Source organism: Chiloscyllium plagiosum, chromosome 20 (assembly GCF_004010195.1).
Source record: "Chiloscyllium plagiosum isolate BGI_BamShark_2017 chromosome 20, ASM401019v2, whole genome shotgun sequence".
NCBI lineage: Eukaryota > Metazoa > Chordata > Chondrichthyes > Orectolobiformes > Hemiscylliidae > Chiloscyllium > Chiloscyllium plagiosum.
Genome location: NC_057729.1, coordinates 42,377,716 through 42,405,577, shown reverse-complemented (window position 1 = coordinate 42,405,577; position 27,862 = coordinate 42,377,716). Strand labels below are relative to the sequence as shown.

The 27,862-nt window shown below is 39.5% G+C and overlaps 1 protein-coding gene across 2 annotated transcripts in view; it reads right to left on the bottom strand.

Annotated features, from left to right (window-relative positions):
- LOC122560207 overlaps positions 1-27,862 on the bottom strand; it is a 119,296-nt gene that overhangs the window by 16,162 nt on the left and 75,272 nt on the right. The window contains exon 3 of one of the 2 annotated variants that reach the window (XM_043710620.1): positions 20,025-20,116. The exons of the other annotated variant lie outside the window; for it this stretch is intronic. Coding sequence (XP_043566555.1) covers positions 20,110-20,116 — 7 coding nt within the window. The 3' untranslated portion in view covers positions 20,025-20,109. Of the gene's footprint in view, positions 1-20,024; positions 20,117-27,862 lie in introns of those variants that run through there. 2 annotated transcript variants of the gene reach the window in all.

Genomic DNA, 27,862 nt, shown 5'->3' with positions numbered 1-27,862 from the left:
TGTTCTCAGGTCCTAGCGTGTGACTTGAACTCAGAATCTTATGACTTAGAGACAAGAGTGCCTTTACTGAGACGCAGCTGACACAACCTGCAACAGAATATCGAATTCGCCGCAGCATGAGGAGTATTTGGAATAAAAGCATTGAGAGCAAGTGAAATTAAGCACAGAAGAAAGATGTAGAAGCAAATAGGTAAGGACAAAAACGGGTGTGAGGAGCACAGCTTTTTTTTAGAATGGCATGTTTCCGTTCTATGGATTCAATGTATTTCTATCTATAATAGTTGTATGCTCATGATTAGGTAAAGTACACTCTAAATGTCACTGCACTTAGTCATGTATCCCACAAGGAGCCTTCCTTTTTGAAAAAGATTCCTAACCCTTATACAACTAGGACTTTTGGAACAAAGGAGGTATTCTGTCTTGAATATGGTGAATGGTTAATTTCTAGCCAGGCACTCAGAGTCAATAAGGAATAAGGGACAATATGAGTTCAAAATAACTTATGTTTAACACAGCTTGAGACACCAGAGGAGTGAAAATCCTGCTGAATAGAGAAATCCAGAAAGGACAATTGGAGGTCTTTCCTCAGACACCAAGCCACACAGCCGCCAGCCCCTACTGCATTTTTATATAGTTATAATCACATAAAAATATAGTGAATGACAGCTACCTGAGAGTGACTATGAGCCAATAATCTTATCAACAGCTTTAGATGACGTCATAAAACTCAGAAGAAAAGGTTGAATTGTATATAAATGTCAGTCGAACTCTGAGATGAGATTACAGGCCTGAGATCACTCCCATGTGTGTCTGCTGCCTTTTTTTTAATAACATAGATGGCTGAATTTGTGGGGACAATTTATTTTCTATTTACTGAACTTTTAAAAAATAACTTGCTTGCACTAGATGCAAGAACTCACCTCAAGAAACAGAGTGAAACTAGGGATGGGTGTGTTAATATTGACTCAAACATTAACATTTGGCACATGATCACAGCAATACTGCAGAATAGTAATTCCCAGCTAGATAAAAGACCCTGAGATTACATCCTTACTCTCACACGCACATGGAAAGTTATGGGAGGCACAAAATTTATTGGAAAAAGTTGGACCTCATTGTGTTTATTTCATCAAACAAAAGCAGGGGCACAGATATTTAATTTAGTGGCCTAAAGGTTCACTTCCAACAACCATCAGAAAGGTAGGTGTGAATCTTACCAGAAATCAGTTAGGTGTTGTTTTTGTCGCGTTTTATGCTGGGTTGTTAGGGGGGGTGGATCTGACCAGGTGGTCACAGAGGGAATGGTCTTTCCGGAAAGTGGATAGGGGTGGGGAAGGAAATATATCTCTGGTGATGGGATCCATTTGTAGGTTGCAGAATGTCGGTGGATGATGCGATTTATGCAGAGGTTGGTGGGGATGGAAGGTGAGGACCAGGGGATTCTGTCCTTGTTGCAGTTGGAGGGGTGGGGTTCAAAGGCAGAGGTGCGAGATGTGGATGAGATGTATTGGAGGGCATCTTCAACCATGTGGAAGGGAATATTTTGATCTTTAAAGAAGGAGGCCATCTGCTATGTTCTGCGGTGAAACTGAACCTCCTGGGAGCAGATGCTGCGGAGGTAGAGAAACTGGGAATACAGGATAGCATTTTTGCAGGAGGTAGGGTGGGAGGAGGTGTAGTCCAGGTAGCTGTGGGAGTTGGTGGGTTTGTAAAAAATGTCAGTGTTGAGTCAGTCCTCGTGGATGGAGATAGAGAGGTCTAGGAAGGGGAGGGAGGTGTCAGAGATGGTCAAGGTGAATTTAAGGTTGGGGTGGAATGTGTTGGTGAAGTTGATGAATTGCTCAACCTCTTTGCTGGAGCATGAGGTGGCGCCAATGCAATCATCAATAGAGTGGAGGAAGAGGTGGGGAATGGTGCTGGTGTAACTCTGGAAGATGGACTGCTCCACGTAGCTGACAAAGAGACAGGCATAGCTGGGGTCCATGTGGGTGCCCATGGCTACCCCTTTCATCTTGAGGAAGTGGGAGGATTGGAAGGAGAAATTGTTGAGGGTGAGGACCAGTTCAGCCAAACGAATAAGAGGGTCAGTGGAAGAGTACTGGTGGGGACGTTGGGAGAGGACTTGGAGGCCCTGGTCATGGCGGATGGAGATGTAGAGGGACTGGATGTCCATGGCGAAGATGAGACATTGGGGGCCTGGGAAACGGAAGTCTTAGAGGAGGTGGAAGGTGTGGGTGGTGTCTTAAACATATGTGCGGAGTTCCTGGACTGGGGGGATAGGACAGTATAGAGGTAGGTGGAGATGAGTTCAGTGGGGCAGGAGCAGGCTGAAGTGATAGGTTGGCCAGGATAGTCAGGCTTGTGGATCTTGGGTAGGAGGTAGAATTGGGCGGTGTGGGATTCCTGCACTGTGTACTACATTCCATGCTATCCCACATGTCCGATGCTAGCTCAATTCTCCCACTCTCTGTGAGAAGAGGTACTCACCATTACTGGAAGACCCCAGCATCTTTGGTGCCCATATCATCTTTGAACTCCAACTGTGCAACCGGTCAAGCATCTGAAGTTGCCCCTCACTGTGCATGCAGTGGGACAGCATCCGGAATCAACATTACCTAATGGCAGATAGGTGGCTGATGCAATGTATTTGCCATTCAGACTGCTAGTGCATGTTGTATTTGTGAGATTGAGATAGCGCTATAGAATATAATAACATGTCCACCCAATTAACTGATCAATGTTAACAAACATGACAAGCTGCCAAGCTTTGTGTATGAGACAAGAAAACTGCAGATGCTGGATTCCAAAGTAGACAAGCAGGAAGCTGGAAGAACACGGCAAGTCAGGCAGATCAGGAGGTGGAGAAGTCAATGTATCAGGTAAAACCCTTCTTCATAAGGTAAAGCAGAAGGACTGTAAGCTTTTAAGGTATAATTGAAGGGCAAAGCACTGAAGTCAAGACAAGTTAGGGATGCTGCAAGGATTGAAGTAGGCATAAAGTGAACGAGTGTTAAGAGAGTGAGCAAGTAGCCCTGTGATACAGCCTGATCTGCATTGTGCTCTGGGTGTCTGTCCCTGCATGCAAAGCATCCTTGTAGCAGCATTGCAATGAAAGGTGCTTGTATGCTCTAAAATGCAGCATTGAAGATATGTCATAATGATGTAGTTGGACCAGTACAAGTCGGATACCAAAATCCGTGGATGTGAGGTGTGTGCAGTCACTGCCAATGGAGCATGCCCTGAAATATGAATAAACAGAATGTCCAAGATGGGGTTTGACAGGAACAGTGAGCTGGAGTTGCCAGGTATTTGCTCTGATTTTCATGTCAGGAATTCTCAGCATCTAGTTTCTAACTGGTGCCTGGGAGAATGGGAGCCTCATGTTAATAAAGTGAGATTATATAACAAATGGATTTGTTAATGAGTGTTAATTCAAGCAAATAGATCTCTCATGACTTGCTAGTGAGATTCACATCTTGCCATTCAACACTTGGTTGGAAATTGGAACATTGTGGTTTTGATGTTGAGAAGCTTTTTGCTGGTCAATTCACCTGATTTTCCCAACTTTCATGGCCCAGCCATGTTAGTCAAAGGCTTGGAAGATTCCACTGCTCCATTCCACACTATATTATTCAAGGGCTTTAGAGGTTTCCTGGTGTGTGTGTTAGGCTTCAAACAAATGCATTTACCTGAATTACTGAAATAGGTGCTCAGAGATATTGTCACATTCTCACTGTGGGAGTTTGCTGTCGACAGATGGATTGGCACTTACCTTGCATTTCAGCAGTGACTATCCTTCATTGGCTGTAAAAGTCACTGAAATGTCCCAAGGTTGTGAATGATGCTATATAAATGCACGTCTTGTTCTTCCCTTGAATATTCCTTGAATTGCTCTGTCTTATAACTACTCTCGGACCAATTTTGGAATATATTTATGAATGAAGTGGACAACTGACCTGTTATGTTCACTGTTATTAAATTGACATGCTGATTTTTAAAAACATGCTTTATAAAGAATCTTAAACATAACGTAGAACCAGAAGGAGCAGAATTGCTCCCCCTTATCTCTAAGCAGTGCTGGCTCTCCTCCTGACCCAGGATCTACATCAGTGCTGCTTTATTTGTTGCAGTTGTTTGGCATCGGTCCTTATTTTGCTAGTGATCTGCTTCGGGATATGCAGAAGACACCTTCAGCTCAATGGGTTAATAAAAGTCAGGTCCTTGACCCAGCAGCTGCCTGTTCGAGTGCAGGGATTGTTCCCTATAGCCACTTCACAAAGGCATGCTGATGCAAACTAGCATTTATTCCATTGTGTAAGGCATCAATAGAGTTAATGAAAGTGTCCTTTAGTTGTGTTTTGGAATAACATGGCTGGGACATGATAGTTGAGCAATTCCTTTTCTTTTGGAAGTAACACTGAGTGGGGTGAATAATTGATCTTGGCTGGTTGCATAAATCAATGAAGAATGAATATGGTGCCTGCTTTCTCTTAAATGGAAAGAAATTGAGTGGGTGAAATTAAATGTATGCAGATTCACTATTGGTCATTTTGCTCTACTCTCTAAGAAAATCTTCGCCCCAACAGATTTTCAGCATCAATCAACAGTCTGGAATATGCCATTCAGTCTGGAATTCCACACTGGAAATGTTTTGTTATTCATACAATTTGTTAATCTCTGGAAGGAGTGATGGCTGAATGAACAGTTGAAATCAATACCTATACAGTTATAGTGACAATATATCTATTCTTGTTTGAGAAATTATATCTACTTACTACTCCATTTGGACTAATGAAACAAAATTCTGATAATCATTAAGGCTTTACATGCTGTAACCTGGAGCAGTTTAAAGTATAGGCAACTAATTGAATGGGAAAATTATACACCATTCTTAACATCTTTCAAGCATAAGAACAAACTTCTGATTTTCTCTGTTTACAGAATGGAGTAGTCTGCAGTGTTCCTTTCGAGTGAAGGATGACATCTCTCAGGCTAGATGAGTGCACAGACAACTGTAAAGTCAAGCTAGAACTGTGGTATAGACTGCTCCTTCTCTGACCACCCTTCCTGCCTTCTCCCAACAATACTTGGATTAAATATAAGGCCCAAAATGTTTGAGGTTTCATTCCACTATGGTCAGTGCAATAGAGCTGAACAGTGGCAAAACCATCAAACTGGAGAATCCATGTCAAATTGTGGAATCAGGTTATCGACACTGATGTGGCACTGATGTGGATTTTGAATCTAGAAGGGTATCTTCAGCTGATTTGTCAATACTTACGTTATCCCCTCATAACATAAGAAAGTAGGCATGGATAGGGTGGTCATTGAAGGATATAGATGTTTACTGCAGTGGGCTATTGTTACATTCACAGACACAAAAGTGTCTGGACTAGGATTAGGCTGTTCCATTACAAAGATCATTATGCTGCCATTAGCATGTCGTACGTCAAGTGATTCCTGAGGAAGGGCCTGTGCCCGAAACGTCGAATCTCCTGTTCCCTGGATGCTGCCTGACCTGCTGTGCTGTTCCAGCAATAAAGTTTCAACTTTGATCTCCAGCATCTGCAGACCTCACTTTCTCCCGTACGTCAAGTGATCTCAAGTAAGTTAGCAGCAGAGACCTTTATTTCCCCAGGTTAGATGCTAAAACAGTGATGATATCATGACCATGTCTACTGAAATTATTCTGACAAGCTGACCTTTTTCCCAAATAAAATAAAACTATCTTGTGATGATACTGTGGCTTTAAGAGGTTATTTTGTCCTTTTTTAAAAGAGAGATTGAATGGGAGGCACAGAGCTGACTGTGAGAAAGTAAACAGCTTGTGATGCCTTGTTTTCCTTTTAGAAATTGGAACAATAGAAGCAGACTGGACTGGCTGGGTGTGGCCAGCTCTTACAGACCAAGTTTTCTAGTGTTCTTTTTGTTTATAAGTTTAGCTTTAAGCAGTTGCTGTTATGGGCTTAAAGGAGTAGAAGCTTTCTTTCCTTCACTTGGTTACAGCTAGAAGCTGGGCTTTCACTTTGCTGCTGGGTTACCTGGGAGACAAATTTACTTTGTCTGACTTTACCTTTTTGCCAAGGGGTGTGCTCATGGGATGCTAGAACAGTTAATCAGTAATAGTTACTGTATCTATTATTCAGTTAAGTTTTCCAATAGAGTTGTTATTCTAAATTCCACTTTCTCTGGTTGTATTTTAAATTAAGTATTTAAATGAATTGCATTTTGCTTAATGTCGAATCACTTGACCAGTGATATTGCATCTAGAACATGACACTTTACATTTGCCTTTAAAATAAGAAATTATTTTCAGGTTTAGGCTCCATCCTTAAAATATTTTGAGAGGGTCTGGTCAGGTCCAAAACAATCCCAAACTGATATATTGATGTAAATAGTTATGAGTTGTTCATATTACTTCTGGTATAACAAACCAAACTTTGAGAACATTTTCATTGTTGTCAATACCATTAATAAATAGATTTTTACAAAAGGTATCTTGATCTTTGTGTGACTTGGATAATATCCTAAATCTGTCAGACACAATCATCCTTGTGCATGGTTTATATTTTATTTCAAAGTTACAACCTGATACCTTTAAAAGTAAATGCTACAAACATGGTGTGGCAGTCATAGGCTGTTTGCAACAGATTGTTTCTAATAACTTATTCTGTTGCAACAGTGAATTTCTTGCGAAAGAAATATGTTTGTAACTGCATAGTGCCAGAGCTAATGTCTCGCTCTCTGTCTTGAAATATTTGGCTTGAGCAGATGACATGGCTTTTTCGAAAAAGCAATAGGTTTACTGTCTTACAAAAGACTCACACATCAGCCTTTCTGTATCCACTTAAAAAGTTGTCTCTCTCCTGGAGTTGTAATAATGCAGAAGGCCGAATGTTCCTAACAAAACCTGATGGAGACAACCAAAGACATATTGGTGTTTGTCTTGCATACACAGGGGACATTCTCTGTGAGCAAATCTCTTTTCTGTGAAGTTGGGAATAAATGGCAACAGGACGTTAACAAACTCGAAGAAATGTCATCGATTATCTTTAGTCTGTGATGTTGACATTGGTTTAACATCCTCAGTCTTATCTAGATAGGGATGGACTCCAATGGCAGAGTATAAGGAACTGAAGAGATTTATCTGGCTGACACTGACCAGGCATTGCATGTTGTTAAATGACAATCCATATTGTTACTGTGATTCATTCGGTATGTAAAGGTTATGGTTATGGTCTGCCTTTCCTCACCTGTTAAGGTGATGTCATCAGCTATGCAAACAGAGCCAAATATATTTTCAGTAAGCCTAGGAAGGTGCTTCTAGAGTTGGTTTTGGCTTGCTGAGAACTTAACGGAAACTGTGGGAAACATTACCTTGCAAACAGCATGTTAAATATTGTAAACTTCTAGAATTCTTCTGCTAAATTGTCAGACATATAACAATGCTTTGCATACTACTTAGTAAAAAATCTTGCTTTGGAAAACTTACCAACATTAGTATTATATATGGATACTTTGAAATAAAAAGTTGAAGAACTTTGGATCTAAGCATAGTATTATAGTGCCATCTTTCTTTAAAATACATGATGGAGCTACACCAATCCATGAGGTGGTCACCCTTCTGAGTTATACCATTTAGTGTAATCATATTCAGTTCTGTTAGAGCCTTCTCCAGAATGTGTACACTGTATCTCATGGTGGATTAATAAATGGGGTTGTATTATCCTGAAGATACAGTGTAGCACCGTTTAAATTTCAAATCGCACCAAATCAGTCTCGGCTTGTTGATTAATTCGCTTGCAACATGTGTGCTCTGTTCCACCACATTGGGTATGGTTTGAATGTCATAACTTGTGACTTCATCAAGATCTGTGCACACTGGTCATCCTACCACTGCTGAACTGTTGGTATCTGCCAGGTATAGCATTTTGAGAAGCCAAGATGAGCTGTGTGCTTGAATATGACAATGCAGGGAATTGGTGATCCATTATATGCTGTGAGATGGCCGTATCATGGAGCACAAACTGCTGAGCTATATGTCCTTCAGGATGCACTGTGGTAATATATTGAAACTTGCTCCTGAGTCAATTCAAGATTTTCGGGTGTATCATATCATGTTTTCAGGACGTATGATGTAATTCTTGTAACAGTTTCTGATCACCTTATACCATCAACATGCGTAATAGTATGAAAATCTTGTTCATCTTCTGAAATTTGCCATTCACTTTGTTGATTCTGAACCTCATTGTTATGTTTGAATTTGTGCACCTTCACAACACGTTCCTTGCTGCCAGTGTTGTGGTGATGCATCATCTTCTGGGTCAATTGTATTTTGCTCTGCGGTCTGGCTTGGCCTATGGAACCAGACTCCCTGTGCATTTCGGTCAGACAAATCAAGGCAGGGATCATACATTTAATGGTATGGTGCTGGGGTGTGTTGCCGAACAAGGAGATCTTGGGGTACAGATTCATAATTCTTTGAAGGTGGAGTCAAGGTAGATGGCATTTGGTACACTTGCCTTTAATGGTCAGTGCATTGAGTATAGGAGTTGGGATGTCATGTAATGGTTATACAGGGCATTGGTTTAAGCCACTTTTGGAATACTGCATTTAATTATGATCTCCCTGCTAAAAAGATGTTGTGAAACTTGAAAGGGTGTAGACAAGATTTACAAGAATGTTGCTAGGTTTGGAGGGATTGCACTATAGGAAGAGACTGAATAGTCTGGGGCTGTTTTCCTTGAAGCATAGGAGGCTGAGTGGTGACCTTATAGAGGTTTATAAAATCATGAGGGGATGGATAGGGTGAATAGGCAAGTCTTTTCCACAAGTCTTGAGAAGTCCAAAACTAGAGGACATTGGTTTATGGTGAAAGGAGAAAAATTTAAGAGGAAAGTAAGGGGCAACTTTCTCACACACAGGGTGGTGTGTGTATAGAATTATCTGCCAGAGGAAGTTGTGGAGGTTGGTGCTATTACAACATTTAAAAGGCATCTGGATGGTTACATGAATAGGAAGGGTTTGGAGGAATGTGAGCTAAATGCTGGCAAACAGGACTAGATTCATTAAGATATCTGGTCAGTTGGACTAAAGGATTCAATGGTACACCTTTCTACAGCACTATCCAAGACATTTGTCAATAGACTCAAGGAGTTGCATTATATATAATGTGAATTGGAATCTGTTGAAAGTAATCTCACCTTGAGCATGTCTTTTAGAACTTTCCAATCCTTTCTGGATCTTTCTGAGCATTCACAATAAGACTGAAATTGTAAATTCTGCAAAATTCCTCTTTGCAAATGATAAGCTATATCTTCAGAGCTTTTTTCTTGATATCACTTATCAATTGATCATTAAAATAGAAAAACATAAATTTTTGAATTACTGTAATTTAGTAAAGGTACCATTGGACATCCAATTTAGAATGATGCTCTTGAATGATTCTAGTTTAAAAAAAAGCCTTGTACAGCCCATCTTAAGATGTTTGTCCCTGACTTTGACAGCATGAAATAAAACTGCAGTTCCCTGACCTGTTAAGTCTGCTGCTCTCTCAATAACACAGACTTTTCTGGTTTTATTTTGATACTTTTTTTAAATCAACTGCCAGGAACAGAGTGCACGAACTCCAGCTTTAGTATGGCACAGCACTGGCTTTGTGGAGCAGCTTTTTTGTTTTTCTCTTTCTTTTAATTAATGTTATACTTATATTCTAACTGAAGAGTATATTACCTAGTAAATGGCCTATCTACAACTCTGTGTACAGCTGTATGTACTCATAAAAATTAATTTTGCTTATTATCTAATTTCACTTTTGTCCAAAGCTATTGTCCAGTGGACTTCAATTAACTTTCCAAACACCTATCACCAAGTATTTTATTGTTGATTATTCCTGCTAACTTGGTTAATGGGTTTTGTCTCCTTCAGCATATCTTTACTAACAGTGTTTATGTTGTCCTATAGCCTAAGTAACTAATGATGGAGTATGTAGTATTGAATGATCCAACATTTGTTTCCTATTGATGTCTATTATATACAATTATGTTCACAGGCACATACATTTCCAGACTAATATTAATCTAACAGTGAGAAAGAACAGTTTGTGTCCATTAGAGTGCTATGCTTCAAGTAATCTCAAGTAAGGTGGCATCTGAGACCTATATACCCTCAATTCAAATGAGTTTAATAGACTGAGCATGTCTCCTAAAGGCATACTGACATACTGACTGTGAGGCAGAACATCTATTGATTTTAATTTTGTAAAGCTTTCTTGATTCAAGGATGGTGTCATCAGATTTAGAGATAGCAAACATTTATATGAAAAAAGAAAACAGAAGAGAATGGTTAGCTTAAAATCACTCATAGGGAATATTTTAGAAAGTGAGCACAACTCCTCCAGTTTGGTTCTTGTTGTTTGGGGCAGGTCCATGTTATCAACAACAGACATTTGTGTAATTCCAGGTAAGGTAATTAACTATCCCCTTTATGTTCTGTATGCAGAACAATGTGTATGACTGATTAAATCCAATGACATTAGCCCAGTAACTGCAAATGAGTAATTGACCAATAATGCTAATTGAGAGATTAAAAATTGAGATTTCAAGAACCATCTATACAGCAGTCATGAGATTGAAACAGGCATAGCTGCTTTTGAATGCTTCCTGGGGCATGATTTCCAGGAAATTGTTATTCCCAAGTGATCTTGCAATTAATTTAACCTTGTACCTTGACTTGTAGAAGTTCATATATTGATAAGTGTACCATTTCCTTTAAAACAAACTACTTTTAAAACTTACTGTAGAGTTATTTGCTTAATTGGATAAAATATTGCCAGAATTAAAGTGAATCAATAAGTTACAGAGCAAGTGCAAATAATATCAATCAGTTGTAAATTTTACATTACCACAAACATTTTTTTCTGTTATCTGAATAGAATGATGCAAATCTACACCTTAAGAGAATTTTCTTATGGTTCTTCATTTAAACTGAGATAATTCTATCCCTGCTTGTATCATCTTGTCACAATATGCAATGCCCTGTGAACAGCATCAGTAAATTATTACATCTGATCATATTTTACTGGATATGCAAACTTTTGTCATTTGTCAGTTTTAGTAAAATCTTCAGTAATTAGCTTAGTTATTAGTTCAGCAGAATAAAGAAGTGGGCAAACACATAAAATAATGATCTGGAAATAGATTTAAGAATCACACGATACCAGGTTATATCCAACAGGTTTAATTGGAAGCACTGGCTTCCAATGCACAGTGTGATGTAATTTCGGTTACATCACATTGTAAACTTTTGCTATAAATTCTGCATCTTACAATCATGTACTCCAAAACAACCTGATGAAGGAGCAGCGCTCCAAATGCGAGTGCTTCCAATTAAACTTGTTGGACTATAACCTGATGTTGTGTAATTCTTAACTTTATACCCCCCAGTCCAACATCGGTGTCTCCAGATCATGGATATAGATCGACTTTGTAGTAGTGATGAAACAGAATACTGGATATAAGATTTAACTGTGTATTAAACAGTTATTAAATAACGTAAATTGCTTCATAAATAATTTCATAATAACATTGCTATAGTTATTTCTTCTTTCAATTTAAAGTTAAAATTATTTAAAGGTTGAATACACTAACAAGAAAAAGTAAATGTAAACAGTGTCCTAAATTACCAGTAGTCATTCTAGTAATTGAGATGTCAAAGACTCCTTGAATTGCAAAGCTCAGTCAGCATTGTTCTATGGGTACACATTACATTGGATCCATTTATATTCTGTCTCCTCCAATACAGAAGACAAACAGAATTTGTGGAGAATACAAATGCAGTGCATTTTTGTAGATTTAAAATCTCATTTTACTATTATTCTACCTGACTCATTTTCGAAAGTAATTTTCTCAGAAATCCAAACAAAATTTGAAACTTCTGTTGTAATGATACAATACACCAAATAGAATGAAAGCTTTAATTTCAATAATGGACTTCATTTTCACTGTCAACTTACTCCGCATTCTTTCTGTATTTATTTGGCTGAATAAGTAGCAGTGAGGGATACTAATTTTATAATGGATACCATTGGCATTAGCTCCTTGCAACTATTTGGAATAGTGTATGTGTGTGTGTCTGGGGTGGGGGATTGTGAGTGTCTGTGAGAGAGAGTGTATGTGTGTGCGTGAGTGTAGAGTGGTCTAAGTCTCTGAGAGGATGCATGTATGAGTGTGGGAGTGTGTGTGGTGTGTGTGTGTAGGAGTGTCTGTGTGTGTGTACAGTGCAATGGTGGTCACCTGTAGTGTGGCATGAACCCAAGGTCCCGGTAGAGTCACTGATAAAACTACACAGTGATATCAACAAGTTTCATCCCACCATCAAACTCTCGACTATCTGTCTCACTTTTGGATACATGCATCTCCATCAAGGGTGGACCACCTCAGCACCACACTCTACCGCAAACCCACAGACAACCTCACAATGCTCCAGCTTCCACCCAAAACATATTAAAACAGCCATCCCCGATGGACAAGCCCTACGCATACACTGGATCTGCTCAGATGAGGAGGAACGTGATGGGCACCTGGAAGTACTCAGGGATGCCTCATAAGAACGGGGTATGATGCTCAACTCATCGACCGCCAGTTCCAACATGCCACCGCAAGGAACCGCAATGACCTCCTCAGGAGACAGACACGTGCTGCAACTGACAGGGTACCCTTCGTTGTTCAGTATTTCCCAGGAGCTGAAAAACTACGCCATGTTCTTTGTGACCTGCAACACATTATCAATGAGGATGAGCACCTCGCCAAGACCTTCCCCACACCTTCACTACTCACCTTTAAACAACCGCCAAACCTGAAACAGGTCATTGTTCGTAGCAAGCTGCCCGGCTTTCAGGACAACTCCATACAATCCTGTCACGGTAGGTGCTGCAAGACGTGTCAGAGTGTGGACATGGATACCACCTTTACAAGTGGGGACACCTCCCACCTTGTACCTGGCAGGTACTCATGTGACTCAGCCAACATTGTCTATCTTATAATTTGCAGGCAAGGATGCCCTGAGGCATGGTACATTGGGGAAACTGAGCAAAGGCTATGGCAATGGATGAATGGGCACCGCACAACAATCAACAGACAGGAGGGTTCCTTCCCAGTTGGGGAACACTTCAGCGGTCCAGGAAATTCAACCTCGGACCTTCGGGTGACCATCCTCCAAGGCGGACTTTGGGACAGGCAGCAGCGAAAAGTGGCCGAGCAGAGGCTGATAGCCAAGTTCGGTACCCAGAGGGAGGGCCTCAACTCGGACCTTGGGTTCATGTCACACTACAGGTGACCACCATTGCACTACACACACACACACAGACACTCCTGCACACACACACACACACACACAAGCACTCCTATACACACACATACACACGGACAAACATATACACAGACACTGACATACACCCTTACAGACACACACACTCCCACACTCACACATGCATCCTCTAAGAGACTTAGACCACTCTATACTCATGCATACACATATATATACTCTGTCTCACAGACACTCACAACCTCCCACTCCAGACACACACACACTCCCACACTCACACATGTACCCCCTCACAGACTTAAGACACTCTACATTCACATACACACACATATACACTCTCTCTCACACTCACAACCCCCAACCCAGACAGGCAGACAGACAGACAGACACACACACTCACACACACGTACGTACATATATTTTGTAGGTGAATTGTACTTGCAGAGTTACATTGTACTTTGCTCAAAAACTGCATGAATTCATGTAAAACTTTGTTATCTCACTTTTTAGATTAGAATCAATCTAAACATCATGGCATAGACAGAGAACACGTTCAACATATTGTCTAGCTAACACCAATTGTTACAGTTAACCTGAGAATGCAACTTTTAAAAAATGTTTTGTCATTTACACATGAAAAAAGTGAAACTATCATGGTATTTGAACAGATGAAAGACTCAACAGACAATCAAGGTGTTTATCAATGTATAATTTCAGTTACATCACTCTGTAAATGTTTGCTATAAATTCTGTGCCTTACAATTGTGTCCTCCACAACATCTGATGAAGGAGCGGCGCTCCGAAAGCTAGTACTTCCAATTAAACCTTTATGGGTGGCATGGTGGCACAGTGGTTAGCACTGCTACCTCATAGCGCCAGAGACCCGGGTTCATTTCCCATCTCAGGTGACTCTCTGTGTGGAGTTTGCACATTCTCCCCATGTCTGCGTGGGTTTCCTCCGGGTGCTCCGGTTTCCTCCCACAATCCAAAAATGTGCAGGTTAGGTGAATTGGCCATGCTAAATTGCCCATAGTGTTAGGTGAAGGGGTAAATGTAGGGGGTTGGGTTGCGCTTCAGTGGGTTGGTGTGGACTTGTTGGGCCGAAGGGCCTGTTTCCACACTGTAAATAATCTAATCTAAACCTATTGGACTATAACCTGGTGTTGTGTGATTTTTAACTTTGTACACCCCAGTCCAACACCGGCATCTCCGAATCACGAGATAAAGATAGACATAGAAAATATTCCTTGTCACCATCTCTACAGTGGTGATTACCCACATAGTGATTTACCTCTATTTTTGCTATCAATTAATTCATCTTGTTATGAATAGTGAAATCATTCTGATAAGAAGCAGCTTTTAATTCTGTTGTTTAACCATTTTCTGATCTTTATTTGTAAGTACATTCCTATATTTGTTTGTTCTATATCTTCCTATGACACTCTGATGATCATTTCCATTATTATTGATTATTGAACTATTGATTTGTCCTCTTTCTTTATCCTTCCAAATCACTCCTCTCATGAACACTTCAACCATTCCCAACTCCACTCCCTATGACTGTTTAAAATGTTCCGTACAGTCACAATTATACCGCACGCAGTACAGTGACCCTAGCACAGTGCTGATGTGAAAATTCCTTCTTTCCCAAGTATTGGTATTAGTGCTACATAAGTATAAACTCAATTTACCACAAATCCTTAAAGCACACATTCAAGTCTCTGATCTCACTTATCTTTAATCAATTTCCTTCTGGTTCAGGTAGTAATCCAGAGCCTATTACTTTTGTCATTCTGCCTTTTTAAATTTGGCTCCTAGTTGTTCATACACCTTCAGCAAAATGTTTTCCTGCATCCTCCCCTTGTTGTTGGTACCGATGTGAACAGTGAAAACATCCATCTCCTCCTACTCCAAGTTCCTCTACAGTCCCAAGGAGATGTCCTAGAGAACAATTCTTCAGAAACTAATGAGAGAGGACATGGATAATGGGGTGTGACTTATGGCAGCTAAAGGGGATGAGGCCATAGAAAATAAATGGTCGCACTAGAAAAGGAAAAATAAATGTTCCAGAATCTACAGATCGCTAGCCCATTTCAGCAGGGTAGATACTGACAAAAGGAGATTTAAATAATTTAGAAATAAGAGTGTACCCATCAAACTTTGACAAGCCTCATTATCAATGCTAATCTTCTACTAAAGAAATACTCTTTTCTTTGCCTCTCCCAAGCATGTAATCAGATAGTCCTGTACATGAACAATCTACATGTAAAAGATGTGCATATTGGACAATTTAGCAAGCTTCAGGGGAACGCTTGAACAAAATGGTATCAATGTGCCACAAATTCTATTTCACTGCATCCTGAACCATTCCAAATTATCATTAAATGTACGAAGTAGAAAGCCAGGAAAATGATGTATAATAATGACTTCAGCTATTTTAATATCTTTACATGAAAGTTGTGGCTCATGACTGATATGAAAGCTCGCAGCATCTCTGATACTTTCCCACTGGTTCATTGTATTCTGTGGGTTTCAGGAGTAAATCTCAGCCTCAGGAAATATGCCCAACCCAAACTCTCTGGTGGAGCATGTACAATGGAACATCAGAGCTTATTATCAGCCAGCTGGAGTGTGAACAGTCCATTCAAATATGAGACCATCTTATCCAAAGTGGCAGTGACCTCACCTGATGCTTGCATTCTGATCTTCCTCCAGGAGTTATTGGATAACAGTCAGGAGCCTGAGTCTTGCGTGACTTTCCCTCTATCTATCTGTGGGAGTATATGGTCAACTGCAGCACCATGCTGGCACTCCAACTTAGATCAGCAAATGCAACACCTGAATGGAATGAAACCCAGAACCAGACTGAACATCACCCAGACAGCACACTTGCTGATTTACCTATGTTGTTAGATTTTCAATATCTGTTGAAGTTGTAACTTTGTAACTCAAAAAAAAGATAATTCTTTTTTAAAAATGATTCATGCGATGTGAATATCACTGACAAGGCCGGCATTTATTTTCCTCCCCCAATTGCCTTTAAATCCGTGGTGGCAAGTTATCTTTGTGAACTGTTACAGTTCATGTGATGAAGGCAGTACTGTTGTTGAGGAAGGAAATGTCAGGATTGATGAAGAGACATTACTATATTTCTGAGTAACGGGGATCCGTGATTGAAGGCAGTGATGCTCCTATGCATTTGCTTCTCTAGACTATCTATATGTTGTAGGTTTCAGACTTGGGAAGTGATGATGAAAACATCCTAGGGAGTAGCTGTACTGCATCTTTCAGGTGGTATACACACCAGTCAGAGTATGCCAAATGTAGAGCTAGCAAAGTATTAAGGTTATTTAAAGTGTCAATTAAGCAGCTGCATTATCCTGAATGATTTTAAGCTTTCAGGGTTGTGGCTTGAATCATGTGGGCAAATGAAGAATATTTCCTCATTCTCCCAAGTTGTGTCTTGCAAATTATTTGAAGTGATTGGGGGTTTAAGAGGTCACAGAATGACCAGTCTCTGATCTGCTCTTGTGGCCACAGCATTAATTTGACTCGTCAAGTTAAATTTTATTTAATTGTGACTCCAGGATGTCCGTAGTGGAGTATTTCATGATGGTAATACATTTACTATTAAGGACAGTGGTTAGTTAAACTCTTGTTTTGATCATTATTAAATGCTTGTGTGGTTCAACTGTTAGCTGCCACTTACCAGCCTGAAAGTCATCTGATCTGTCTGCATTGGGCACAAAATGATTCAGTCTCTGTGGAGTTGCTGAAAATTATTCACTCATCAACAAACATTCCCACTTCTGATAACCTGGGAGAAGGAAGATGCAGCAGCTGACAATGATTAGGCTTGCCAGTGACCTGGAGCAGGCTTTCAACATCCATAGCCATCTTCCTTTGTGTTTGTCTCCAGCCAGTGGAGATCATTCCTCTGATTGCCATTGACATCAATTTTACTTGGTTTCATTGATGTTACACTTTTCCAAATTTCCTATATCACTCTCACCTCAAATCTTGAATACAGGTTTGGCTATAAGACAGTAATGAGTCCTGGAGCTGAGCAATCCTGTTGGGATAACGGAGCATCAGTGAGTGGGTTATTGGTGAATAAATACAGTTGATAGCACTTTCACTAACCCCTTCCATCACTTTGCTGATGATTGAGAGTGGGTTATCAGGGCAGTAATTGGCCACATTGGATTTGTTCTGCTTTGTTGTGATCAGGGTATACCCTTGCAATTTTCCACATTGTCAGGTGGATGCCAGTGTTGTAGTTGTGTTGTCAAAGTGCCACTGTACATCCATTAGGAAAGTGTAATTACAACATAAGAAATGATCAAAGTGTGTTTAAACTAAAACACCATGCAAAATATATTGAAATCCTGTACCTCAGTGCTAAACTAAGCTATGATTTCAATGAAATTTATTACATACTCAACCTATTCACTTTCTTTTGTTGTTCAAATCTATGTTAGTATAAAATCAATCTGACATTAACATTCAGAGCTGCATTGAGCAGCAAAGTACCAGCATCAGTCAAATCTCAGTTACATGCATGAGTGGACAGAAAGAATAAAGCTGAATCAGATTCCGATGCAAAATACATAAGAAGATGCACATCACTGCCATTCTCACCAACAAAGGAAAATAAGTCAATTTAATAGCAATCAGTTTTCCAACAGAACAATTCTGCAACCTGTCATTTTCTGCATACCTTTATTACAGTACTTACTTTATTCAATTTTTCAGCATTGGGGTAGAGATCATGACCATTTCACAAAAGCAGTTCAATACCTCACATCATATTATCCATACTTTGTTCATAGTCACTCCAAACCAAAGAAGAAAAGTGAAGTTAACATCACAGCATCGGCAGATGTTCAGAACATTAATGAAGTTAATAGGGAGCCAATGATACATTTGTTAGACTGTTCTAAGAAATCATAAAACATCCAACATTAAATTTTATACCACCTTCTGCTTTAGTAATAACATTGATTTAGTTTTGAATGGTGTCAATAACACACGTGTGCTCAATACTTTTTACAGCCTGAACAGTTGGCTTACCTGTTCAAGTTAATGATTACACACCACTTTTCCTTTTAATTCTTTTCAGTTATATCATGAGTTCAAATGTAAGCCTGTTCAGAGCATTCTGTGACTGTTATATCCTTTAACTAATATGAAAACATAATAGATATGAATATTGACAGATTATTATTTTCATATTATATCTTCTCAATGCCATTTATTCTTTCCTTCATTGCTCATGCCTTCAATTCCTCAGGCCCACATTTGTTTCTCTTTTATTTTCACATATTAATATTCCTTCCTTGTTATGTCACTCCACACTCCAAGTCATATGCCCTTACATTAATTTGCTCCCCTTCCCTTTCTTTAGTTACATGTGTCTAAATATATTTCATTCACAATTGGGTTTCACAGGCCTGTTTGTTAACATTTTATGTAATCCAGCTGTTCTCTCTTAATACAAACCATTTAAGTTCAATATAGTGGTTTTGAAGAGAAGGTAACCATGCTGAATGACACCATTTTAAATATAGTGCAATGAGAGACTCTTGGAGTTGTCTCTGCACAAATCGTTAAGGACAAAATTAAAGTTAGTGAGAAATTAATACATGTGATCTTGGGATTTATAAGTAGAGGTACAGAGTACAAAAGCTAGGAAGCAGTGTAAAACCTGTGTGAAACACTAGATCTATTTGAACTGAAGTATTGTGTCCAATTTTGGGCACCACTCTTTAGGAAGGTTATGAGGGCTTTGTTGGAGGTACAGAACAGATTCCTATTGGAAATCCTTACAGCAGAGAGAACTAATGAGAGATTAGTTAGAGATGTTTAAAATACAGATAATTCAGGTAGAGCAAGTTGGCAGAAACATTTCAAATAGCTGTTTGGCCAATAACCCAAAAGAAATACATTTGAGATGATTGACAAAAGAGGGGAGGTGATGGCCCAGTGGTATTATTGCTAGACTATATACCCTGGGACATGGGTTCAATTCCCATCAAGGCAGATGGTGGAATTTGAATTCAATTTTTAAAAATCTGGAATTAGGAATCTAATGATGACCATGAATACATTGCCAATTATTGGGCCAAAACCCATCTGGTTCACTAACGTCCTGAGAGAAGGAAATTGCCATCCTTACCTAGTCTGGCCTACATATGATTTCAGACCCACAGTAATGTATACACCCTAAACTGCCCTCTAGCAAATTAGGGATGGCTAATAAAGGCCCACATCCTGTGAATGAGTAAGAAAAAAAAGTAACATGATAAAAGGGTTTATTTAAACAGCGAACAGATCGAAAATGTACTAGCTGAAATACTCTTCCATTTAAGATGTTGGTGGGAAGAATTTATTTTGACACTGTTCTGATGAGTCATACAGGACTCAAAATGTTCACTGTCTGTTTCTTCCTCCGCAGTTGCTGCCAGACTTGTTAAGTCCCTCCAGCATTTTCTGTGTTTATCTAAGAATTTCTTCTCTCAGGGACAGTCATAGACTTTGAAATTCTTTTGCACAGAGAGTGATGGAAGCTTGATCATTAAAAATATTCAAGACTGAGTTAAGAAAATGTTTCTTCTACAAGTCAATGGATTTGAGTAAAGTTAGGCCACAATCAGACCCACCATTATCTTGTTGAATGGTGGAGCAGGCTTGAGGGGCCATCAGTTTATTCCTGCTCCTGTTCCTTATGATCATACGAGTGGGACAGCAGATTGTTCTTCAAAAGAATAGTCCCATTCGGTGTTGCTATATTCTATGATACAGCAGGATTATGATTGACAAATATCAATTAGTCTAGGATTAGTTCATGAGAAGGAATACAGCCAAATATAAACATAACATTGCATGACTAAAATACCAAATAATTGGAGTTAAACAACTAAAGCAGGAAAATTAAGCTGAAGCAATTATTTGAAGTATTTGAAAAAAATCCAAGGTTATATTTTGCAGATGCAGTACAGGAACAGCTAAGGCTGTTGCATTGTAAAGATAATACTAGCTGATTTCCCTCTCAACTAAACTGCTGGGATTTCTCAGGCGTGATCCTAATGAATTATTTATGGTAACTCCTGGCATAGATCAAGTCTGGTGGTGAAGAAAGAGTGCAGAAATTGCTCACATCAGCAACCCTTAAAGGTCAGCAGCAACATTTAAAGGAGCACTGACACTTACAGGTAAGGAGGTGTGAACTATTCCAAATTTTAGAAAAGCATAAAGATCTCTTAAAAGAACAAGAAGATCCTGACTGTTTGACAATCCTGAATTAGGAAAGTGGACACTTCCGACCAAGGATTTCTTGCTTCCTAAAATAAATTCAAGGAAAATTGGATGTTGGAAATCAAATTCTAAAGGAAAAAAGTTTCACATTGTTCAGATTTTCTTAATTATGAATAAAAATAGCTGACATATAAAATAGATGTGAGCATGCACATGGGCATACAATGGAGATGGAGCAGTCTAGCACCTGAATCATCTACCTGATGACTGGTTATGTAGAATACTGCTGCATGAGGTGAGTGCAAGAAATGTTATCACACATAATACTTTGGATCCCCTCTCAAAAGGACAACAAAGTAGGTGACCTAACAGGACTGGGACAGCAGGCATGCAAGAAAAGGGCAGCAACAGGGAGAGGTAAAATCTGTCTGCAGAGATCCCTCGCAGTCTGCTTCTACCTGTCAGAGCTGAAATCTGACATTACAGGAAAACACACAGGTTATGGATGGACATTTCTTTCATGTTAGTGAATGGCAGATGAAATCATGAGACTTTATTGTAGCTGAAGAGTACAGTAAGGAAATTAGCTTTAAAATCCAACATAATTAATTAAATAGAATACAGATAGCTGGGCAGGTGATGTGTTGCAGCTGTAGTCAGTGGGAGCTGATATACATCGATGTGATTCATCCCACATCTGTAGCAAATGTTGGGCTGCTCAAGCAGTGTGAGCTCAGAGTTGATGAGATGAAGTGCAAGCTAGGGTCCCTGCAACACATCAGGTAAGAGGAAGTTACCTGGATACCCTGTTTCATGAGGCAGTCTTTTAACTTAATTGCATCAAATTTGGTAGATGGTCAGAGACAGAGAATGTGACTATGAGTGAGGCAGATGTTGGGATCAAGGATGTAGTTTTATTGGAACCTCAGCCAATGCTTTTGTCCAATAAGTTTGAGACTCTTGCTCATACAGACTGTAGGATGGAAAACCACTGATATGCTACCACTGTGCAAGTAAAAAGGAATCCGAAAATTATAAGTCAGTTAGCTTAACATCTGTTGTTGGGAAAATACTTGAGACATTGAGTAAAGTTTAATCCAATCAGAAATGTCTATATGATTTTATGAAAAGGAAATCATGTTTGACAATTTTTCTTCCATTCTTTGAGGGTATAACAGGCATTGTTAATAAAGGGTAAGAGTAGATGTAGTGCAGTTGGATATCAGAAGGCAGTTTGTAAGGTGCTACATGAAAGGTTATTGCATGAGACAGGAGCTCATGGATTTGGGGGTATCAGGATTTGAGGATTGGTTAAACACAGATGACAGAGTTGTGTTCAACAGTTTTTTTTTTCAGGTTTGAAAAGGGTAACTAGCAATATGTCACCCAGGACCTCAATTATTTATTATCAATATTAATGAGTTGAGGGAGGGGCCAGAATATGATGTATCCATATTTGCTGATGATGCAAAAATAGATGGGACAACATGTTGCGATGAGGACATAAGTAATCTGCAAGTGTATATAAGTTGGTTGAGTAAGTGGGAAAATACTTGGAAGATTGATTTTAAAAAAAAATGTGAGGAATGCACTTAAATAGAATGAATCAAAAGATGGACTATTATTTAAATGAAGAGACATTCCAAAAAACAAATGAACAGCAGAGAAATCTAGGTGTTCTTGTTCATGAAGCATGTTAGCATGCACTACAGCAAGCAATTAAGGAGGCAAATGGACTGTTGCTAGGGTGTTGGAGCTTAAAAATAGAGAAGTCTTTTTACAACTGTACAGGGAAACAAAACCTGGAATACTACATACAGTTTTGGTCCCCATATTTAACAACAGACATATTAGTCTTGGAGATAGTTGAGAAGAGATTTAATAGACTGATTCCTGGGAATCAAGAATGGCTAAAAAGTCCTTTGTTCATTAACATTTAGAAGAATAAAAGATGATCTTATAGAATTATGCAAAATTCTGAAGGGGCAGGGTAGGTGTCGAGAAAATGCTTCCACCACTTGGAGAATCTTGAATCGGGGGTTATTGTGACAGAATAACGGAACACTCATTTAAAACTAATATGTAAAGGAATTTCTTCACTTAGAGGGTAGTGAATGTCTTGAAGCTTCTACCCCAGACAGTTGTGGAACTAGAACACATAATATTTAAAGGAGAAATAGATGGACTTTTGTAGCATTATGGGGTTGAGGTCTATGAGGAAACATAAAAGAGAAGTTGAGACCTGAAAAGATCAATCATGATGTTATAGAATGGTGGAGCAGGCTTGAGGGGTTGAATGGCCTATTTCTTCTTCTTAAGGAAGAGATACTGTGAAAGATAGATGCTATACATGTCGTGGAATAAGTGCAGATACAGCTGTCAAAGTAACCCTTCAGTAATACTTCTCGGGTGAATGATAGAGTTGTGCATGGCATTAATATTTGCTCATTCTGATTAAAGAATTTTCCCAGTTCCTGAACCAACTGGGCAGTGGGAAGACAGCTGGGAAAAAAACATTGCGAATGGAAAGATGAGATTCTCCACTTTGAATAAAAGAAGTCCAGTTTCCCTTTTGAGGTATTAGTCGCAAGGAGCAACAAGGCCTTTTTGCTTACATTAACATCTCATGATTACCCAATATTGCCTCATTTCTAAGCAGGTTGCTAATCTCCAAGGCAACAGAGAGAAACTAGATGGCATGAATTCCCAACATGCAAGTCTGTGCAGTTATCTGGCAGCTGCAGATTGCTGGCATCCTTTTGGGAATCCATCTTGGCCATTATTCCTCATACCCTTGGGGCATGCTCCATGGGCAGCAATCATCTGCATCCTCTGACATCAGATGTTGGCATCCGCAAATCACCAACTTCACCACACATCTCCGGCTCACACATCGTACAGTTATCCACCTCAATACCGCACTTTGGAACACACTGACATCTTTCCTTACAATGATGTCTCCCAGGCTGCTTTATGTACAAAGGCAATCACCTATTCCATGCGTCGGAGCAGAATGTATCTCAGGGCTGTTCACTTTCTTTCCTTGTGCTCATTCACTTTGCACTGACATGGCTGCTCACACTATCTCTGCCTTGTCTTTCCTTGATTTGGAGGTGCTGGTGTTGGACTGGGGTGTACAAAGTTAAAAATCACACAACACCAAGTTATAGTCCAACAGGTTTATTTGAAAGCACTAGCCTTCAGAGCGCTGCTCCTTCATCAGGTGTTTGTGGAGAATAAGATTGTAAGACACAGAATTTATAGCAAAAGTTTACAGTGTGATGTAACTGAAATTATATATTGAAAAAGACCTGGATTGTTCTTAAGTCTCTCATCATTTAGAATAAACATGTTAGTTTCAGTTCTTTCATATGTGAATCGCAAAGCTTTTTTAAAAAGTTACATTCTCAAGTGAACTTTAACAATTGGTGTCATGTTGGCCCAGATAATGTNNGCATCCTCTCACAGACTTAGACACTTTACACTCACACACACATATACACTCTCTCTCACAAATACTCACAACACCGACTCCAGACACACACACAAACACACACACACACTCCTACAGACACACACACTTCCACACTCACACACGCACCCTTCACAGACTTAGACCCCTTTACACTCACACACAAATCCATACGCACACACACATATACGTTTGTGGGGTGAATTTGTACTTGCAGAGTTACATTGCACTTTGCTCAAAAACTGCATGAATCCATGTAAGACTCTGTTAACTCACTTTTTAGATTAGAATCAGTCTAAACATTATGGCACAGACAACAGAGCACAGGGGGCTAACACCTTCAACATCTTAACATCTTATTTGGGCTGACACCAATTGTTACAGTTAATCTGAGAATGAAACTTTTAAAAAATGTTTTGTGATTTACATATGAAAGAAGTGAAACTATCATGGTCATTCTAACAGATGAGAGACTTAACAAACAATCAAGGTATTTTTCACTGTATAATTTCAGTTACATCACACTGTAAACTTTTGCTATAAATTCTGTGTCTTACAATTGTGTCCTCCACAACCACCTGATGAAGGAGCAGCGCTCCGAAAGCTAGTGCTTCCAATTAAACCTGTAGGACTATAACCTGGTGTTGTGTGATTTTTAACTTTGAAACGAACATGGCCATTCTAAAAGCTGAGAGACTTAACAAACAATCAAGGTATTTTTCAATGTATAATTTCAGTTACATCACACTGCAAACTTTACTATAAATTCTGTGTCTTACGCTCTTATTCTCCACAACCACCTGTTGAAGGAGCAGCGCTCTGAAAGTTAGTGCTTCCAAATAAACCTGTTGGACTATAATCTGGTGTTGTGCAATTTTTAACTTTGTCTTTCCTTGCCATTTTGCATATGGCCACTTCATTTTAAATGTACAGATTCACAGTGGTTCTGTCTGGGCCAGCAAATTAACTGACATTGTGGATGATCGATAGCCTGGAAAGTGGCAGAAACATTATAGTCTTATTCCTACGGTATATGCTGACTCAGACAAGAACTGCTTATTCAGTCTACACTGGACTAGAAGTCTGTAGAGCCAAATGTTTATTGCTCATTGTCACTGGCAGGAGCATGTATTAAACCTGCAGAGATGTTTGGTAGCCCGATGTCAGTGGGAGCCGCCTGGCTCTCATGCTTGCAAATCCCTCTGCCAAGCTTTTACATTGTGTAAAACATTTAACAAGTTATAAGGATTAGTACAATAGACAAAATTATTAGGTTCCACTGAAGACATGTTACTGTCAGAAATCTATGCTCTTCTCTGCCTTCATGTAGAATAACTTGTAACATTTTATATCTTGCCTGTCTTGTTCATGTTCTTTTTAGTTTAGCTCTTGTGGGAGTGTGATAGCTTGCTATCATAGTTAATATCTGTCCCATCTCATCAAGGCCTACTTGGCCTCTTTGAAAAGCATTTGGGATAGGGATTGTTTCCAATATATAAAATATCTATTTAAGCATCTTTGGAATTTTAAGTTATATCTTACATTCTCCCAACTCAGTCCGCTCTGTTTGTAACCTAAACATTTCTCAGAAAATTATTGCCATCCACAATTGTCAGTAATGGGGAGAGTTCTTGTAAGGCATTCCTAAGACAAACTACAGTGAAGAGATTAATTTGTAAGTATTTTCCATCCAACTATTCAACAACATTGTGAGTCATTTCTAGCACAGTTAGGACTTGAACCTATACTTTCTGACCCAGAGGTGGGGCCACTATTGTAGTGATTGTAACAAGGTCAGTCAGGTGTACCTCATAGAATATGAGTTCCCAGTTTGGGCCAGTTAATCTGGATGACAGATATAAGCAGGAGTGTCAGACATCCTGTTCACTCTGACAGCTGGCTCTGAGGGAGCTGGATCAGTGTCAAGAACTTATCACGTATAAATAAAGGGTGACTTGGGGACGAGATACCAGCCTTCGTGGAGTTATTTCAACTACCACTGTGCCACAAGAGCCCTATTAGGTTAATGTGTATGCTGCTGTTTCTTTGGTTAATCTGTACAACCTCAGTGTTCAAGCTGTTGTTTGTGTCAAGACTCGTTACTGTGGGGATGGCCAACTCTTCTGATCAAGTTCAGAACCACTTTTTCATAACCCAATTGGACAAAAATAACATCACACACATAATTTGCTCTGATTTTTATGGTAGACTTTCAAACAAAGAATCCTGCCGAGATCACTTAGTGCAGATAACCTCAGAGAATGGAATCTGCATAGTCATGTCCCTTCTTATATGGCAAGCATCAGCTGCTGTAAAACATACAGACATAAAACACAGAAACTAGGAGGAGGAGTCGGCCAGTTGGCCCTGCAAGTAAATTCTGCTATTCAATATGATCATGGCTGATCATTTAACACAGTACCCTATTCCAGGTTTTGCTCATACTGTTTGATCCCTTTAACCCTAAGAACTATATTTAACTCCTTCTTAAAACATTCAATGCTTTCTGTGGTAGAGAATGCCACAGACTCACTGCTCATTGGATGAAGAAATTTCATCTCCTATAGTCTGAGATACATTCGCTAACACATTGGAAAGCTTTGGACTACTTAAACATCTCTTCAGCATATTACTGGATGAATGTATGAATGAATGGGTAAACGTGCAACACCTTCAGTGGGTTGCATAGGTCAGAAACATGGATAAGGAGGTATGGTGTATGAGGTAATTGGATAAGTGGGTCGATTGCGTGAGGTAACTGGTTAGGTTGGCAGATGGGATAGTAAATAGTCAGATTGAGTTGAGAAGGGGTGTCATGTTGGGTTCAGGGTTAGTTGGGGGTTGAGGGGTGGCTATCAGAGAATCATGTCAAAGTTGAGTTGTGGAGCCTATTCATTTCAGATTAGGGAGGTAGTCAGGAGGGCTTTCGGGGAGATAGGATATTTGGGTGTAGTTAGCTGGTTAGAGGGGGACATGAGCACTGCAGTCGAGTCATGTCTGGCATGGAGTTGGGGCATTAAGTACATTAAGTGTAAAAGGATAACTAGGGAAAGAGTATGGCCCATTAAGGACCACATTGGTAGTTTGCATGGGAAGCTCGAGGACATAGACAGGGTTCTAAATGAATACATTATGTTGATGTTCACTGATGGGAGAGATAGTACGGGCACAAAAATCAGGAAAAAGGGCTGTGGTAGAATTAAAGAAATTAGCATAGACAGAGAAGTGGTTTTGCATTGTCTGGCAAATTTAAAAGTAGATAGATGACCAGGACCAAATGAAATGTATCCCAGGCTGTATAATGAGGTAAAGGAAAAAAAAAACTTGGGATAGGAGATAAGTTTCACTTCCTCTCTGGCCACAGGAGAGATGTCAGAGGATTGGAGGACAGCCAATATGGTACCGTTATTCAAGAAGGGAGCAAGGAATGAACCAGAAAGCTACAGGCCAATCAGACTAATTTGAGTGGTGGGGACACTGCTGGAAGCAAGTCTGAGGGACAGAAATAATCTGCACTTGGATAAGCAAGGATTAATCAAGAAGTTAATGTGGCTTTGTTAAGGGGAGGTTATGTCTGACCAATTTGATTTAATTTTTCAAAGAGGTGACCAGGTGTGTGTATTCGCTGTTGTCTACTTAGGCTTGAACAAGGTTTTTGATAAAGTCTCGCATGGAAGATTAATATTGAAGGTAAGAACCCATGAAATCCAAGGAAAGTTGGCAAATTAGATCCAGAATTGGCTGAGTGGGAGAAAGCAGAGGGTGATGGTCGAGAGGTGTTTTTGTAACTGGAAGCCTGTGTCCAATAGG